The sequence below is a fragment of the Protopterus annectens genome, chromosome 14.part0, assembly GCF_019279795.1.
Source record: "Protopterus annectens isolate FY-2018-M chromosome 14.part0, PAN1.0, whole genome shotgun sequence".
Classification (NCBI taxonomy): domain Eukaryota; kingdom Metazoa; phylum Chordata; order Ceratodontiformes; family Protopteridae; genus Protopterus; species Protopterus annectens.
Window position 1 is genome coordinate 887,169,231 of NC_056748.1, and position 18,055 is coordinate 887,187,285.

Genomic DNA, 18,055 nt, shown 5'->3' on the forward strand with positions numbered 1-18,055 from the left:
AGTGGGATTTTGGCTGCAGATACTTAAGGAGACTAAGAGCCATACAGAATATTATATTCATAAAGTAGCAGAAAGTATTCTAAGAACTAAGTCAATATGAAACTGGAGAAAGGAGATTTTGCCAATAGGTATGACTGCAATTAGGGGTACAGATAATAGGCAAGAGGGGGCTGGAATTTATTGGAGGAAACTGGCAAAGGAATCAAGGTATTGGGTGAAAATAACTAGAGAGGGAAGGAAGGGTAATAGAATGGGAAGAGAACAAAACAACATTTGGACCTCGGGTTTCAGACTGGCTTCTTTATCAGAGATTGATATCAAAGTATAGGCAAACAGAAAATGATAGGGAAATCCTAAGTAAATGACCTGATCTGGTAGAGTTTTTAGTTGAATCTAGAACATACGCTCCTGTTAAAGGGATAATTAATAGGATGTATAAACTGCCTTGTTGGTCAGCAGAGGTTAGCAAAGATCAGGAAGAGAGATTGGATAAGCAATTTGCAAGGAAATAATAGGAGGACGTATGTTTGGCTGTCAAGTATATAACAGTCTAGAAGATTTAGGATTTTTACTTGGAAGTGTCTGCATAGGTATGTTTATAGCCCAGGTAATTTTTCCTCGGGTAGATGGCAAATGTTGGGGGCGTGATGGGGAAGAAAGACATAACTGGGAACATGTTTTGGGAGTGTAATGAGTTGCTAGACTTCAAAAATTCCCTACAGAGTGGTTCTGCCAGAAACATGGGGTGAGCAAATTGGTGTAGCTAAGGAAATGAGACCTGGAATACAAGATCTGAATTGTCTAGTCAGAGTTAGGCCTTGCCAAGTTTAATTCTGTTTGCTGCTAAAAACAAATTACTAGAAATTGGAAATCATAGTCTAAATCAACTGTATTTGAAGTATTGAATATTGTAACAGAAATAAAAGAACAGGAAGTAGGATCTTTGGAAAGGGGTAGGAGCAAATTACATGGAAAGAAATGGAAACTAGAAATAATATGTGCAGAAAAATGTTTTGGATGAGGAATAAGGTTTAAGAGAATGCAGGAATTGTATGATTTATATAATAATGAGATAAAATAGCTAGAAGTGTGATCTTTAGAACGGGTAGGAGCAAGTTGCATAGGAAAAAAAGGAAATTGTGGGAACAATGTACACAATGTTTTGGAGGAGGAGTGAGATTTAAAGGAAGGTAGGAATTCAGGAATTTATGTAATGTTGGATTAATGATAGTTATACCAAAAAGACTAAGTGATGTATAATGTTTGTTACTAGGAACATGTTAATGCTTTTTTATTCTTTTATACATGTGTATATTCGCCTATGTCTTAAGTGGTGATTTGGTAAAGGTGTTAAAACAGTCTGGCAAACATGCTGAAGACATCATGATACTGTTCAGGCTGGTGCTGTGCTAACTTGTAACAAAGCTGAATATTTTCTGAATGAGTCTGCTGTCTGTTCAGAAGTAAAGGTTCCAAAAATCTGGAACCCGGGTACCGTGCCTAAAATTTCTAAAGGTAAAACCTGGTTACCATTGCCAGCTGGATGATCTTAGCATTTCCCCTTCTGAAGTATGCATGCACCTCAGTGTTGGTGCAAATCTGCTAGCTCTTCTTTATCACCCCACATTGGCCTACCATTCAGGTGTACACAACCAGAAAAGCATCTGTACTTATTTCCATCATTTATAAGCATGGCCATTTCAGTATGGATATCAGTAAAAAAGACCAATCCACAAATTTTTGTTTACATCATTGTAAGTTTTGAAATGAGTTCCTTACATCAACAGACTAGAATGATTTGACCACTGATGTCTCCTTCATATTCCTCAGTGATATGAACATGGCCTTCCACAACGTGGAATTTTAGTTCACCATTATTAAATTAAAAAAAATCCAGAAATGCTTCTGGAGGGGTGGTAATGATTTGGTTCAGTGGCAGTAATAAAATAACCTGCTAGCAGGCGTACAGAAACATAAACCCTCCTGTCATTTAAAAAGTGGATACATGCATTTACTGCAGAGTATATGCAACACACGAGTAGGCCAGGCTGGTAGGAGTCCTTGCTTCTTCTTTTCCCCAAATCTAAATGAAACAAAATGAGTTGTTTTACAAAACCAGCATTTCAGCCTAAAATAAAACACAGTGTATATATTTTCTATTTAAGAGTGGCAATGTTGCTAACTACATAATTTTGTAGAGATACTGCCAAAGCTGTTTGCAAGGGGAAAAAAGTAGATTTTTACCAGGTTACTTTTTGTGTCTGTTTTGACAGTACTTTTTATATATTATTGGGGTGATGTGTTTGTGGTGCTGCAGAGTTTTACACAAAGGATAATTTGTAGCTTTATTTAAACTCTCCTTTGTCATGGAAATTGTCATCTATGTATTATGTTTAATTTTGCTGCTATGACATATCCTTTACTGGACATAGTCTTGCTTTGGAGTCTCATAGCATACAAACAGGGGTTCCTGGGACTTAGAACACATGACATACCAAGCTGCATGCTCTAAAGTAATAGAGCTGGTGCTCTGCTGTGAATTCATGGAAGTATTTCATGTAGACCTACATATGTAGGCTTGTAAGTAACCTGATATGTTTAAGACAGTATGCAGAACAGGTGACCAAGAGTTGTAACAAGTGATGATCTTTCTAGTTTAAGACAGAGTAGGATGATACGTCATAACTGTCTTACTCATCCTCCTAGGAGACTTCACCAAACCCTGCCACATGACTGGTACTCTGCATGAGGGGGAACTAATATCAGTAGATATCTAAATGCTAATGTACTTCTGACTATATGGTAAAAAGATATTTTTGTCCAATGAACAGAACGAGAAAGTAATGTAAACAGGGAAGCAGGCAAGGTGTTGATTATTTTTGTTAAAAAGAAATGGAATTCAAAGATGTATTGTTGATGATATGGTAATTGTATAGCATGGCACAGTAAGGGGGTGTAGGATAAAGTAAAGTGGTGGGATGGGGTGGAATTTAAAGCAGAATGAAGAACCTAACAGTACTGTTGTGGACAGAGTGTCCCCCCCCAATATGTTTTTTAGCAAGATATTTTTGTACTTACTAGAATGTAAATTAAAACTCCATGCCATTTTGATTCTCAACTAGTACTAAAAAATTGTGCACCTAAAATTATTTTTAAAAATCTGTGATAAAAAGAAAAAAAAAATTGGATGAAGAAATTCATTTGGGGAGAAGATTTTAAATGTTAGTAGAAAATTACTTGAGGTCAAGAGTCATACCATGTAGGAGTTTACAAGCACTAATGTTTAGAAGCATAGCTATGGTGGGGCAAAGGGGGCAGTGGCCCTGGAGCAATATGGCCTTCAGTACATTACTAGCATTCTTTAATGCTGGATTTTATTTGTGGTCTAAACTGAAGCAGTGCTTTATCACTGTGTGTTTGTGACATAATAAAAAATTAGTTTGCTACACTTTAAAATTAAAGAACACCTTTTTTGCATTCACTGATTCATCTGTGTGACATAAGTTATAGTAAACTGCTTGCCACAATTTGCTACAGTTTCAGAACAGATTTACTTTGCCAGCAGTTTAGGAAGCACTTTTTAGGAACAGACTTGGCTGGCTCCTTATAAGTACCAAATTTGGGAATAGAGTTTTTTTTTTGTTTTTTCATTTTAGCTCCCGAGGGAAAGGATTGCACTGGTAGCAATGCTCCAGGCTGGAGTCCACCAAATAGGCACTAGGAACCAGAAAGTCTAGCTTCTCCTATGCTGATGATATGAATAATAATAATGATAACAACAATAATGTTATGTTGGGTGCAATGTAAAGTGTCAGTTGCAGACATCAAGTTCATTGGAAGTATAGAATACCAGGGTCTGTATTAAAGTAACTAAAGTTCAAAATGTCCAATGCTCACATGAGCAGAAATTCAGGAACTCTATTTTTTTGGGATCGCAGTACAGTGAAGATCAGAATATTTGCCCTTTCCTCACTGTAGTGTGATCTCAGAGTTGGAATATATATTTAGTGGTGGTGAGGGTGGGGGGCTCAACCCCTCCACAATAGTGATTGAGTTCCTGAATTTCCGCTCATGTGAGAGTTCGACATTTTGAACATTCGTCTATTTAATATAGACCTGAATACCAAAGCTGCCTTTAAAATGTTGACTAGTAAAGGTTATCTAATCATTTGTAAAGAACAATGAAGAACACAATTAGTTTTCTTTTTCTAACTGAATTTTAATAATTTGTTTTAGTGGATGACGCCTTTGCACAATCTGTAAAAGAAATGTTTGGAGGTGATTCAGACAAAAAAAACCTAGTGGACCCATTTGTGGAAGTTTCATTTGCTGGAAAAATGGTATGTGTCTGTTTACTCTAACTGGTTAAAGGAAAACTTTACACTAAAAAAAATGTATTTTTTCACTCTAGCTTTGTTTTCTAGGCTATTTGTAATGCATCAAAATCACTCTGACTGCTTCTTATAGAATTTTATTATGTTTCCACAAAATGACTACTAATGGGCTTCACATATCAATGTGATCTTGTTTTTCTTCAATCCTTTGTTTCCCATAATCCATTTCAAGTCTGCTTTATATGATTCATGCTAGATGCAACAAAGTTGTGGTGTTTCCCATGCCATTGACATACGATGGGATTACTGTCAGTGTTATCTCGTATACCTTCTGTAGCAGGAGTGCTGTTTTTTTTTTTTTTTTCCCTTGAGTGGCCCTCATTTGTGTGCGTGTCTCAGAGATTCTTTTTACAGTATACTAAAGTGTTATACAGCTCTAACCAAATAAGTAGGTAAATTATAGGCCTTTATTCAAAGTATCTTTTTGTAGTCCAAGATGAATTGACAGTCCCCTCTCTCAACACTGTGTTACTTTGCAAGAATTACAAGAAAAAATATTTTCTGTCTTTTCGCTAAATGTCACATACATATTTAATACTACATTGTCATATTAAAACGTATAGCTGTATAAACAAATATTTACAGTTTAAAGCTTCAACTAACAAAACAAGGCTTGTGTAGTGAGAGTTACCAAAACTTTTGATGTATCAAGATTCCCAAGTTGTAAAATAATTGCAGTCAATACCAAATAAATCATTCAAAAGTTGTAGTATAGACAGTTTAATCCTTTTCTATTATACACACAATTAAACGTTTTTGTACCACCTTCAAAAGTTTAAAGCTTAGCATTTCAGTACTGTGATGCTGCTTATGTAAATTTGTCAAAGGTGGTGGCAACTGCCTTTGAACCATTTACTGATCTAATCACTGTGTTTTGCTGTAAAAGGCATGGCTAATTTGGAAGTAGCTGCGACTCAGTGTAAGTTCTCTTTCTGCAGTAAAGCTAATGGAAACAGTTTCATAAACCACCTTTTCTGTTCATAGTAAGTGCTGTGCTCCTAACATCAGCAGGCCTATAAATTTCACTGTGTCTGTAGTATGTTATGCAAGTGTAGACAAATTCCTCTCCAAATTATGTGAGATGTTGAGCTTAAGAAAGTGGGGTGGTCTTTCCCTTCCTTTGATTCCAAGGCAAGGAAAAGAAAACTTTTATAAAGTACAAGCAGGTTTCTGGTACTTGCACAATACTGGAACCATATTGTAGGGAGGAAAAGCAACCTAGGATTTGAGTTAAACTGTAGGAGAAGGTGAAGTTTTCCATTAAGTTGAAATAGTTTTTATTAATGCCAAACGCTGTATAGTCAGCATTATGTTCAACTATTGCCTAGTCACATGTAGTTATAGTATTGATGCTGCACAGCAGTTTCACTACAAATGTACTATGCAACAGTACTATAATCTTCACAACTATACTACATGGGTGTGATCAAAATGGTGAACTGCTAGCAGTACAGGATTTTTGCTCTGCTTCCTATGTCTGTTTTAACAACATTTTCTTAATGAAAAGATTCAAATAATACTCCAACTTTGTGGAAATACATAGTAGTCTATATTGAAGTTTATTCAGGAAGAAAATCCAGTTTTTATAATAATTTCGTATCAAGCAATAACAGAGGAATTCAACAGTTTTCTTCAGGATGAGTTATTCTAAACAGCCTGACAAGAAATGTCAGGTTAAAAAAAAAAAAAAAAAAAAAAACTCCAGTCTTTCATTAGTACCATATAGGACTTCTCTTTGGAAATTGACAGTCTGGATACCAACACTTTTATAATCAAAGACTGCAAAAACAGATTGAATTAATTAATGAAGTTACCGAACAACAAAAGCTTCAAATATTAGGAATTTAAGAAGTCATAAATGATGTAGATAGCAGATAAAGTGAAAACCACATTGAAGTCATGAAAAACTGGAAGACCTAAAGAATAGATCAAGAAGGAACAGTATTCTAATTTGTTATTTTGAGAGATACGAGAAAGGTACTATGGTAAACGTTTTAACATTTTGGGCATCTTCGCTACCTAAAGCTTTAAATCTGCAGGAAGCTCTTTCTTTTGGAATAGAAAAAGTCTATAAGAAAAGCTCCTCTTTTCCCAGATCTGTGATTGTTTGACTGATTTTTGAGACAAAGACTTGGTTTTAAGATCTGCTTAGGCCACTTCTCCTATAATAATAATAAGGGATAATACTATCAGATTTGATGATGACTACTACTCTTCCTTTGTGACAAAAAGAAAAACATGCATTCCTTTTTTAAAATGCCCAGACATTTGGCATTAGAGTTAATTTGAGTTTTATTTTCAGCCAAAAGAATATTCCTATTGTAGGGATAAAAAATGTTTAATACGTAGGATGATGCCATATCCAAAAATAAATAAAATAAAACCATTGACAACAGTGCAAAGCTACACTGGAGCATTACTCCACTGAAGAAGCATAAAACAAGAAATGGTTGGATGAAATATGTAAAAAGCAAAAAACTGAGACAAAGAAACATCAGTTCATTAATATTTACTGATAGACCAAGTAATATCAAATTCATCTAATGCCTTAGTATATACATTTTATAAAGGTAACAATTTTGAACCATTGCAATATGGTTTTCCATTAAAAACTGGTAACCTAAAAACTTCAAATGAGTAGATGAAGGAACAGGCAGCATGAAAATTTAAAAGTGTAAAGTATATTTATTTAAACATTTAAAAACAAAATGAAAGATAATTTGGCATAGTGGTATGTTGATCTGACTGTTTTGCACAGGGTCCTGGGTTCAGTACGTGGCAGTGAAATGTATGGATGGTAACACAGCATTTTTTAACTGTTGTAGGCTACACAATCAAGTGTGATAGCCATTTCTGTGCATTTAAAGTGTTTTTTTAATTATATCTGCTTTATTTTCTGAAATAAAAAATACTTGTTTTCCTGCCTTTCTAAACTAGTATAGTCCAGTTTTCAGGTTAGTGCTGAATTCAGGGCTGTGTTACAAGTTTCTATGTTTGCCCATACCTTACTGGGATAGAAGGAAGTTTCTCTGTTCACTGTGAGAGAGGGAGCTTTGAGCAGCCTATCTGTCCCTGGAGGAGTGGTTTCAGCCCCGAAATTAGTTGTTTATTAGCCATTTTGGGCTAATTTCTATCTCTTTCATTTCCCAGCTATAAAACCTGCATTTGCATGGTTTTGCGTGCTGGGTAGCTAGGGTATAACTATTCCCGGCTCCACAAAGTCTACTCTTCAAATTTTCCCTTGGAACTAGATAAACTTTCAACTTAAGCACTCAAACCATTCACTTCTCATCCCGGCACATGCTCAAAACTCATAGCAAGCACTAATAAATCTTAGCACTAGACACCCCTATACTGTAGAGAAGGACAAGGCTGTCTATTCGACCTTACCAGCCAATCAGTAAAACAGTTCACTGTACCTATCCAGGCATGTCCAAAGGGCAGTTTCAGGTGTACTCTCCGGTCCAACTGGTGAATCTGGGCATTTTGAGGCAATGTTACAATTGCCTCATGTACACAGACAACCCTCTCCTCCTTCCACCAAACACTAATACATGCGAGAGATGCAATTATACAGCCAAACTGGAGGCTAAGCACTCTTAACCCAAGACTGGACCAGGCAGTCCAGAGGAGAAGGGAATTATTTGCATCACACCACCAGTCTCACATAGACCTATGAAACCAGCACTGGCAAAAAAAAAAAAAAAACACACAAATACATGAAAACATACTCAGAGGCTCTAAATAAAAATCTGCAAAAGCAACAGAGACCTCCAAAGCAGACATCCAAGCAACCTCCACCCCCCAACACAAACCATGAAACACATACTTCACAAAACCAGTGTGCCACACAGTCACAGCCCTTAAGGCAAAATAACATACCCAACACACTAGTAATAGGTGACTCTATAGTCAGGCACACTGATGTCCCACTCACTAGGCTGAACTAGAAGGTTACTGTTAGCTGCCTGTCAGGTGCCAGGATCTGCCACATAACACAAGCACTCAGGTCACTCCAGAACAAGAGCAAATATGACTCTCTCATTATCCATGTTGGTGTGAATGACATGAGCTGTACTTCCCTGGACTACATGAAAAGAGACACGGAGGAGCTCTCTGATCACGTAGCTCAGGCAGGTATGACCCTGAGTAGCATCCTGCCCTCACCAAGCATGATACCATGGTACAGAGAAAAAAAATAGCAATTTCAACAATTGGCTAAGCTTCTGGTGTCATTCAAAAGGGATCCAGTGTCTGTCAGCCTGGGATGATATGCTCGACAAGCCACGCTGCTTCGCTAGAGATGGCTTACACCTGTCACTCTTAGGCTTTCACATACAGGCCAAGGCTCTTGCCACCCCCATAGTGCCTTTTTTAGGCAAGGCTCAAAAGACAAACCCACCAACGTAAATAGCACAAGTAACAAAAAACTGAGGGTAATGCTATTCAATGCCAGAAGTCTAAACCTCAAAATGCACACACTCGAGGCACTCCTCAGTATGGAGAAAATCGATATATGTGCACTAACAGAAACCTGGTTTAAGGCTCCAGAGAGCACCCCAGCACTACCAGGCTACAACTCCTACCATACATTTTGGCCACAAAACCCGAAACGAAATACAAAAGGCGGGCGAGTATCCATATTCATCAATGATACACACACCTCCAGGTTAGTTGCACAGCACGATGCTTCAGAGGTCATCCATGTGCAACTAAGAACAGGTAAAACTGCTATTCAAATTATAGCTTGCTGCAGATCACCCACCATGTCCCAGGACCCCCACTCTGCATTCCTGGAAACACTGGGAAACATAAAGGTCCTACCAAACACCCTGTTATTGGGTGATTTCAATTACCCAAACCTTAACTGGGATTACTACTCGAGTACAAACTCCATTGTCCAACATTTCCTAGAATTTATAAACTCAAATGCCTTGGATCAACTGGTCAACACCTCCACCAGAGGTGACAACATATTAGACCTGGTCATCAACAACATGGGCGACCAGTGTTCCACACCATAGGTCAACCCCTTGCTGGTTAGATCTGACCATAAACTAATCACTCTGGATATCCACATTCCGCCACCACCCCCGGTCAAAGAAACCACAGTGAAAAACTTTTCAAAAGCAAACTTCACGTTACTTAGGACCGAGGCAGGAAGTTTCAAAGCCCCATGCTAAAGGATAACACTGTCCAAGCTGCAAAATCCTATACTGATGCACTCTATGGGCACCTACAAGAATGCATGGATCGTGCTATCCCAAACAAAACCAAGACTCACTCCTCCAAGAAAAGAAAACCAGTCTGGTGGACCCCTGCCATAAACAGGATGTACAATAGAAGGAGGAAACTAGTACAGAAAAGAGTAAAATCCCAAGAAGGGAAGACGTCCCTGATCAGTATCAGCAAGAAACTACGTTCCCTCATAAAAACATAAGGCTAGCTTTGAAAGAAAAATTGCCATGGACTCCAAAGATAACCACAAGGCATTCTTTAGCTATGTCAAAAATCTAAGTGGCAATTCTCAGATCTACTCGGAGTTGGTGCAGAATGGCACAAAATACAGTGAACCGACCGATATAGCCAAAATCCTGGCAGACAGGTTCAGTGCAAACTTCACCCCCCTCTCACCCCCCAAAAGGGCCCATAACTATACCAGAAGAATGTAGTGCCCCTGAAATCACAGACACTCAGGTTGAAACAGCCCTCTCCAAAGCCAAAAACACAGCATCAATGGGACTGGACCGTGTCCTAGGCTGTGACCTACATGAGCTCAAAGATGAACTAACCCCTCACTTAAACACACTGCTTAAACTCAGCCTCTCCACAGGCTACGTGCCACAGAGTGGTGCACAGCAAAGGTTATTCCGCTCCACAAAAGTGGAGCCACAACAGATCCTGGGAACTATCGCCCTGTAAGCCTGACTAGCTTGGTCTGCAAAGCTATGGCGCGCATCATTATGGATCTCATTAACAGAGACATTGGTAACCTCCAAACACTGGACCCTACCCATTTCGGCTTTAAGGGCAGATCATGCCTCCTAAACCTGGTGGACTTCTTTGAGACAGTTACCAAGGCTCTAGATGAGGGAAAGGTGGTCCACACAGCCTACCTAGACCTCGCAAAGGTCTTCAACCCCATTCCCCAGTCAGGTATTATAGACAAGCTCACCAGCCTGAACATAAACCCCTATATCATGAGATGGGTTGCCAACTGGCTCATGAACAAAACCCACATGGTAAGAGTTGCGGGAGTTAGGTCTGACTCTAAACCGGTTACAAGTGGCGTTCCCCAGGGCTCAGTCCTAGGACCCCTCCAGTTCGGCATATACTTCTCAGAGGTACAGGCAAGCACTGGAGGACTACGGCTGACCAAGTTTGCAGATGACTGCAAACTAGGGGCTATAATTGACTCTCTGGCTGACACAGATATCGTCCAAAAGGGTCTCACTGAGACAGATTCCTGGTGTCAAAACCATGGCCTCAAGCTAAATGCCAAAAAGTGCATAGTCATCCCCTTAGAAAAAAAACAAAGTACCCACAAACTACCACATAGGTGGTAGCCCCCTAAATACGGAAGACGTAATAAGGGATCTGGGGACCCTAGTAGATAGTAACCTCTCCTTTGATAATCACATTGCCAAAGTGGTTAGAAAATCCTTCTCTGTGGCCCACCTAATCACAAAAGGGTTTGCAATCCAGATCGAAAGAGGTCATTGGTCCACGCATTACTCATCAGACCCATCATAGAGTACAATGCTCCATTTGGGATGTACCTTACAAGACACATGCAACAGCTGGAAAGACCACAGAAGTACCTCACCAAGAGGATCACTGGCCTCAAGCAGATGCCCTATGCAGCTCGACTGAAGAAACTCCAGCTGTACTCTGTTGCATACCGCCTACTCAGAGGTGATCTCTGCCTGACATACAAGACCATGTCCAACCCAGAATTGATGGACATGCTCCACCTAAATAAAATCATATCCCCTTGAGCCACACGCTCCAGGGATCTAAACCTCACCAAAACAATAAATAGGATGTGCTGGAGGGATAGATTCCTGTCCCAGAGACTTCCCATGCTCTGGAACAAGATTCCAGTCTACATTAGGCAGAGTTCCTCGCTAACCCTCTTCAGGAGAAACCTTGATGAGTGGATGGGAAACAAAAAGTTTAACCCAGGGATCACTTCAATGGCTCTGCTGGACTGAGGCACAGGGAACTAATCTAAGGGGGCGGCAAAAGCCAACACATTCCAGCTAGGCTTATAAATGCCTTCGGGCAGATAGCCGAGTACCTACCTATGAATAAATAAGCTTAGAAACAACGAACACCAAAACCAAGTAAAAATATATGAAGAGGATCACCAAAGGAACACTGCAGCACTAAATCCAGAAATGTATTGAAAAAAGTTAAGCGCTTTCATCAAAATCACAAGACTTCATCAGAACAAGAACAAACAGAAAATGCCATATTTAAATACCCTAACCCTTACAGCCATTGGTTGACAAAGCAAACATCATTTCCTGTAAAATAATTATGCAGTTTCAAAAGACAGTAACACATAATCACAGTAACTGCCCACTGCAACATACCAGTTGCCACCTACCAACCACATAGACATTAATGTATTGTGTATTGAAGTATGATTTAAAACACAGATCTTGAATAAAATCACATAAAAAAGCTGATTTTAGTTTTAATACAGAACTAATGGATAACTTGTCATTGAGCCCAGGTGGTTGACATGCATTTAATTTAATCTGCCACTTGAGCTCTAAATATTCAAGGAAGTCATCATCGGGTCCCCCTCGTGGACCCAGGTCTACTTGTTCAAGTACAAAAAATTTAAAATAATGTGTCGGATGTACCTTTATATGCTTAAATAAAAGATTGGTTTATTTGTTTTTTTAGTATATCGTAGTTGTGTTGATATATTCTTTGTCTGAGGGCTCTGATTGTCTTTCCCACATAGTACCCCTCACATACCATACAGGTTGCAATATGTACCACTCCCTTGGTGTAACAGTAACACGTCTTAATAGTAGTAATTTTACCATAGTTCCTGACTCTAATGGAATCGGTGTCCAATATATAAGGGCATTGTCCACACCTCCCACATTTAAAAGTTCCACCAAGGCCTGCCTTTAACTTTTTCCTCTTCACCAGGCCTTTCAAGGAGGTGCCCTTTTTGTAAACCACAAGAAGTTTTTCCCCCAACCTTTTGTTTATCTTCTCATCCAAACAAATAAATAAGGTTTAGATGCTTTCATCTGTCTCAGGAGACTTCATCAGAAAGATAAGTATACAGGTCCCGCTTCCTTTATATCTTCATCAGATCAATTAGTGGGAACTTAAAAAACAAAAATAGTCATTAAAATTTTAAAGGAAAGGTAACAATTTTGACATAAACGCTGTGCTATCTTTCCCCTACATACATAATTACATACATACAAATATATATATATATATATATATATATATATATATATATATATATATATGGTTTCACTTCATAAAAGCGAATTGCTGAAGTATCAAATTTCAGCAATTCGTCTCCATGAAGCAGAAACCTCTAAATAACGAAAGTGCATAATCGCGAATAGGACTGAGTTGAATTTGCGCATATGCATTTTCGTTATTGCGTGGAAGTGTTTGGCTGGGATGGTGTCTGCAGTTTAAGGTGAGTGTGCATGAGTGTTTTTGTAACTTGTATAAGTGGGTCAGGGTGGGGAGGTGAGGGGTTGTGTGTGTGTGTTTTTTTTTTTTTTTTTTTTTTATACTGTTTGTGTGATCTCAGAGTTAGTATATATAAGTAAGGGGGTGTGGGGTGCTGGGGGGCTTGCCCCCCTGCATATGTGTAGTGTAGGTGTGTGTCTGTGTGATATTGTGTTTTTCAGTGTTTTGTGGTGTGGGTGTTATGGTTTGTGTGTTGTGTGCTGTATGGTATGTGTTCGATGTTGTGATTTTGTGGTTGTGAGGTGTCGGTGTTTTAATGGTTTTGATTTTATACTGTCAACACCGAAATTCGATATTTCAGCATTTCGGCAATATGAAGTGAAACCACATATATATATATATATATATATATATGTGTGTGTGTGTATGTATATATATATATGTATATATATATATATATATATTTTTTTAAATTTATGTATGTATAGCTATATATCGATATACATGTGTGTGTGCCCTGGATAATAATTAGTTGGGTCAGATGTACAACAGAGGTTGTCTAAATTGTTTTGGTATTTTTTATTTCTATAAATACTTGGTAACTTGAGTATTGTTTGGGGAAGGGGTTGTGTTACATGTATAATTACCCTTTAGCTTTAATTATGTTGTGAACTGTATAGGTGGATTGGACACTCTAAACTGTCCATAGGTGTGAGTGTGCATGAGTGTGTGTGTTGTGGAAGAACTACCATGGCAGGGCTAGCCACTGGCCAGTGTAAATCTTGATACTAAATGATTATCACTGTTGAAGTGACACCTTGAGCCATGTGCAAAAATGATAAAAGGGGGGTTTATGGATAGATGGATGGATGGCCGGATGTTGGTAATATAATAAAACAAACGCTGGTTAGGTGCTTCTTGTATAATTTGCATTTCCCAAGTTTTGTGTGTTACATTGCTCCATAATGTAGCATCTGAACATTATAGATAGATTTTATATAAAGTTATTTTCATTGATTCGGAGAGAATTTTGCATATATGAATAAATGTTTTCTTGTCTGCATGATGGCATTCATACTAACCTGGACTTTTCTAAAGGTGAAGATTGTGTATTTCCAATGTGTATATAAAATGTTTTAGTTTCAAAATGATACAACTCTGTTAATTATAATTCTAAAAATGGATTAAAGTGCTCAAAACAGTCCACCAACCAAAAAATTACAGAAAGAGCACTAGAAAAAAGCCCGTGACGCTCCACTATCTGTATTTAACCAGTTTATTTAGCCAACCTATTCAGGCCATTAAAAGCATCAAAAAATGACATTCTAGCTTCTCGACAGTGCTGCGTATGCCTATATAGTGCATTGTTTTTACATTTTTTTTTTATCATAATTGTGTTCATACATTCTATTTTTCAACTTTCTTTCAGATTTTCCTACGTAGACTGCATCACATTTATCACACAGTACTAAATACACTATTCCACAAGTCTCACAATTTGCAAAACTTTTACTTGTAACCAGCCTATCACTGCTAGTCAGAAGTACTGTGTCTTATCTATGAACGAATATACGCTGAGGACAGCAACCACGTTTAAATGTGCCTAATTCTCCTTTCTTGTGGCTTATTCCTCCATTCTTATTGCTTTCTAATACATTTTTTATGTTTCTCCCTTTACGATAACCAAAGTTAAGTGGCTTTGTGAAAATACCCTCTAAATCTGACGTACCACTAAATCTTATCCATTCCTTCTCAAAAATCCTTCTGATTACTCCTGAGTCCCCATTGTAAGTGTCACAACGCTACTGTTTTTATTATTTTTCTCTGTTATACCTATTCTGATCATTTATCTCACTCACTGGCATAGCTTCTCCTAATATAGGCTTTGAAGGCTGTGTTCATTATAATTGGATATCTCCTATAGGCATATAGATCCATATGTATTATTGTGGTAACTGATGACCCAAAAGAAATGATTCATGCTTCATTATTACTGAGACTATTTATTGTGACTTGTCAGAGAGAAATTTAATACTATTCTTAATATTAACTTAACTGTAGGCATTGTCTTATATAATTTCACAGATTTGCTAGACTGAAAAAGCAAGAAGCCATTACCATAATTTATTTATTTTAGTACTTTACTAGTAAAATATACATAACTTATTTTCAGATGAGTCTGTATGTTGAATGCAAACATAGTTTGCTGTCTATCTTAGATTAGTAAGATCAGTGTATATTTTTAGTAATGAATTATTAATATAAGTAAACAAATCCATTCCTTTTTCAATACAGTTTTCATGACTGGCATTTTAGAAGACATTTTAAGGTTAAATATATTGGTTATGTTTTTAATAAGATAAATATGCATAATATTGTTTCAAGATCTTATGCTTAGATCCTATGCATATTTTCTTTATGTAATATAATGTTCAAATTTAATACGTTATATATTTTTAGAATTTTTCATTATCATAGGTTTTATTTATCATACATTATATGCTACATAAGTATTATGTATATGATATAAAGTTTAATTTAAAGAAAGTTATTTATATTTGTTTTATTAGTAGTTAATATTTATTTTATTTTTTATTTTACATTTGTTAACCGGGGGTGTCTGACTGAACCAAAAAGGTCCATTTTCAGCAGAGGCCTGGGGAGAAAAGCTCCACAAAGAAAAATTACAGATACATTTTTTTCGACATACAGTGGTATGCAGCATATCAACAGTTACAGTGGAGAGAACAAACAAAAAAAATTTAATTTAAAAATAAAGGTAATTAATAGATTTGTGGTGTACAGCTGAAATTTGGAACATAGGTAGAATACATACATAGTACACAGGTACAAGTACATTACATTGTAGATTAGCCAGTGTTTGTGAGTAAGATTGAAAACCATTATCGAGTACTCTAGGTTTAGTATGTGTATCTTATCTGCTTTCACTAGCCTGGGGAGCAATCATGGCACTGCTAACTTTGCTTGAGATGTTGCCTGATGAGGTCTTTAAAGGAGGCTTTGGATGATGTGTTTTGAATGCTAGTGGGGACAGAGTTCCATTTTGTAGCCACTGAATTACTATATAGTGCATCTCCAAAGCTACTGTAGCTGTTGGTGACTTCTAGTAGTAGTTTGCTTGATGATCTAAGACGCCTTTTGGCTGAGTGATGATGTACTAGGTTTTTGAGGGCCGGACACTTATTGGGGAGGTAATAGATTAAATGACAAAGGCAGAGCTGATTGTAAGTTAGGAAGTTGGGCAGTTCAAGCCAGTGGAGCTGTCTCAAAGCAGTACAGTGATGAGTTCTGTATGAGCAATTTGCAGCAAAGCGGGCAATTCTGTTAGAGCAGGCTTCTATTTTGCTTAGTTCAATTTTGTTGAGATTGGTCAGAGTTGGAGATGCATAGAGTAGGGTGGATAGAAGTTGGGAGTGAGCAATGGCTGATCTTGTATTGTTGGTAAGAAATGGTTTGATACGGTAGAATGATCCCAGTTTGGCATGTACTTTTTTAATAGTTAAATTGAGATGACTATCAAATTATAGGTGGGAGTCTATGGTTATTCCCAATAGCTTAGCCTGTGCCACTGGAGCGATTGGAGTAGCATTTGTGGAGTAGATGGTGAATCGACTGTTATCAGTGTTTTTGTTAGAACTGGTTATAATCATAAGCTGAGTTTTCTTTGGATTGAGGATAAATTGGGCTTTGGTAAGGTAGTTTCCAATGTCAGAGAATGCTAGTTGAATTGTTTGCAGGAGGGTGGGAATGTTTTGTGCAGCACAGATTAAGGTAGTGTCATCTACATACTGAATAATAGATGCATGCTATGTGGAGGTATGGAGGTCATTTGTGAAGATTGTGAATAGTAGTGGTTCTAAGATAGAACCCTGTGGGACTCCTATAGTTATGGGCAGCTGAGGAGAGAGAGAATTTTCCCACTTCACAGCTTGGGTACCTGTCAGTTAAGTAGCTTTGGAACCAGGTAAGAATGGAATTTGATAGGTGATATTGGTTTTTAGTTTGTTTAGCAGGTTTTGGTGCGAGACTATGTCATATGCTTTGGACATATCCAAAAAAAGAGTTGACACCTGTAGGCCTTTGTTTTTGAGACTGTTTACTGTGTCTGTGAAGCAGAGGAGGGCTGTAATGGTACTAGGGGCAGGTCTGAAACCATGCTGAGTAGGTGACAGGATGTTGCTGTCTAGGATATATTTTAGCACCTGGGTATGGATGCATTTTTCTAGGATTTTGGCCAGGGAGCAGAGTAAAGCAATGGGTCTGTAGTTATGTTCATTGGAGGTCCCGCCTTTATGTATGGGTGTAACACAGGATATTTTCCAGAGTCTGGGCACATAGTTTTCAACAATTGATCTGTTTATGAGAGTGGAGATTGGGATAGCAGTAGCATCTGCTGTGAATGTCAAGAAATAGCTGGGGAGTAGGTCTGCTGCCTTTGAGGTTTTTAGTTTGGAGAGCATGCTTTTGAAGTGGTGGAAACTGTTTTGAGGATAAAGCTTGTATTAGTGTTATTTGTTTTGGGGGGGGGGGGATAGTGAGGAAGGAACTGCCCTGTGATACTAAGGATAGAATTGAGTTCACAAAGTGGGAGTTGAATTGTGTTTCGATGGGAACTTTAGTGTCAGGGGTGGTTGGTTTGGGGGTAGGCTTTTGGGTGGGTTTTAGTAGTTGGTTTACATTTTACCAAAATTTTGGGGGGTTGTGTTTGTATTTAGTTTGTAATGTTGTGTAGGATGATTTTCTGTCCCACCTAATGCATTTTTTTGCACAGTTGTGCAGTTCTTGGTACTTAGGCTTTGTGTTTCTTTGTTTTTTTGATAGTAAAGCCAGGCAGTGTCTCTGGACTTGAGGATTTGTTTGGTTTCTTTACTGAGCCAGGGGTTTGTAGAGGATCTAATCTTGATTTTGCACAGTGGAGCAGCAGTCTCTAGGTGTTGTAGAAATGTTTTGTTGAAATA

The 18,055-nt window shown here is 37.9% G+C and overlaps 1 protein-coding gene across 1 annotated transcript in view; it reads left to right on the forward strand.

Annotated features, from left to right (window-relative positions):
• The window catches only part of LOC122788742 (myoferlin-like), a 1,037,182-nt gene that overhangs the window by 799,591 nt on the left and 219,536 nt on the right, over positions 1-18,055 (forward strand). The window contains exon 14 of the mRNA XM_044055636.1: positions 4,237-4,340. Within this exon, the coding sequence (XP_043911571.1) occupies positions 4,237-4,340 (104 nt within the window). The remainder of the gene's footprint in view (positions 1-4,236; positions 4,341-18,055) is intronic.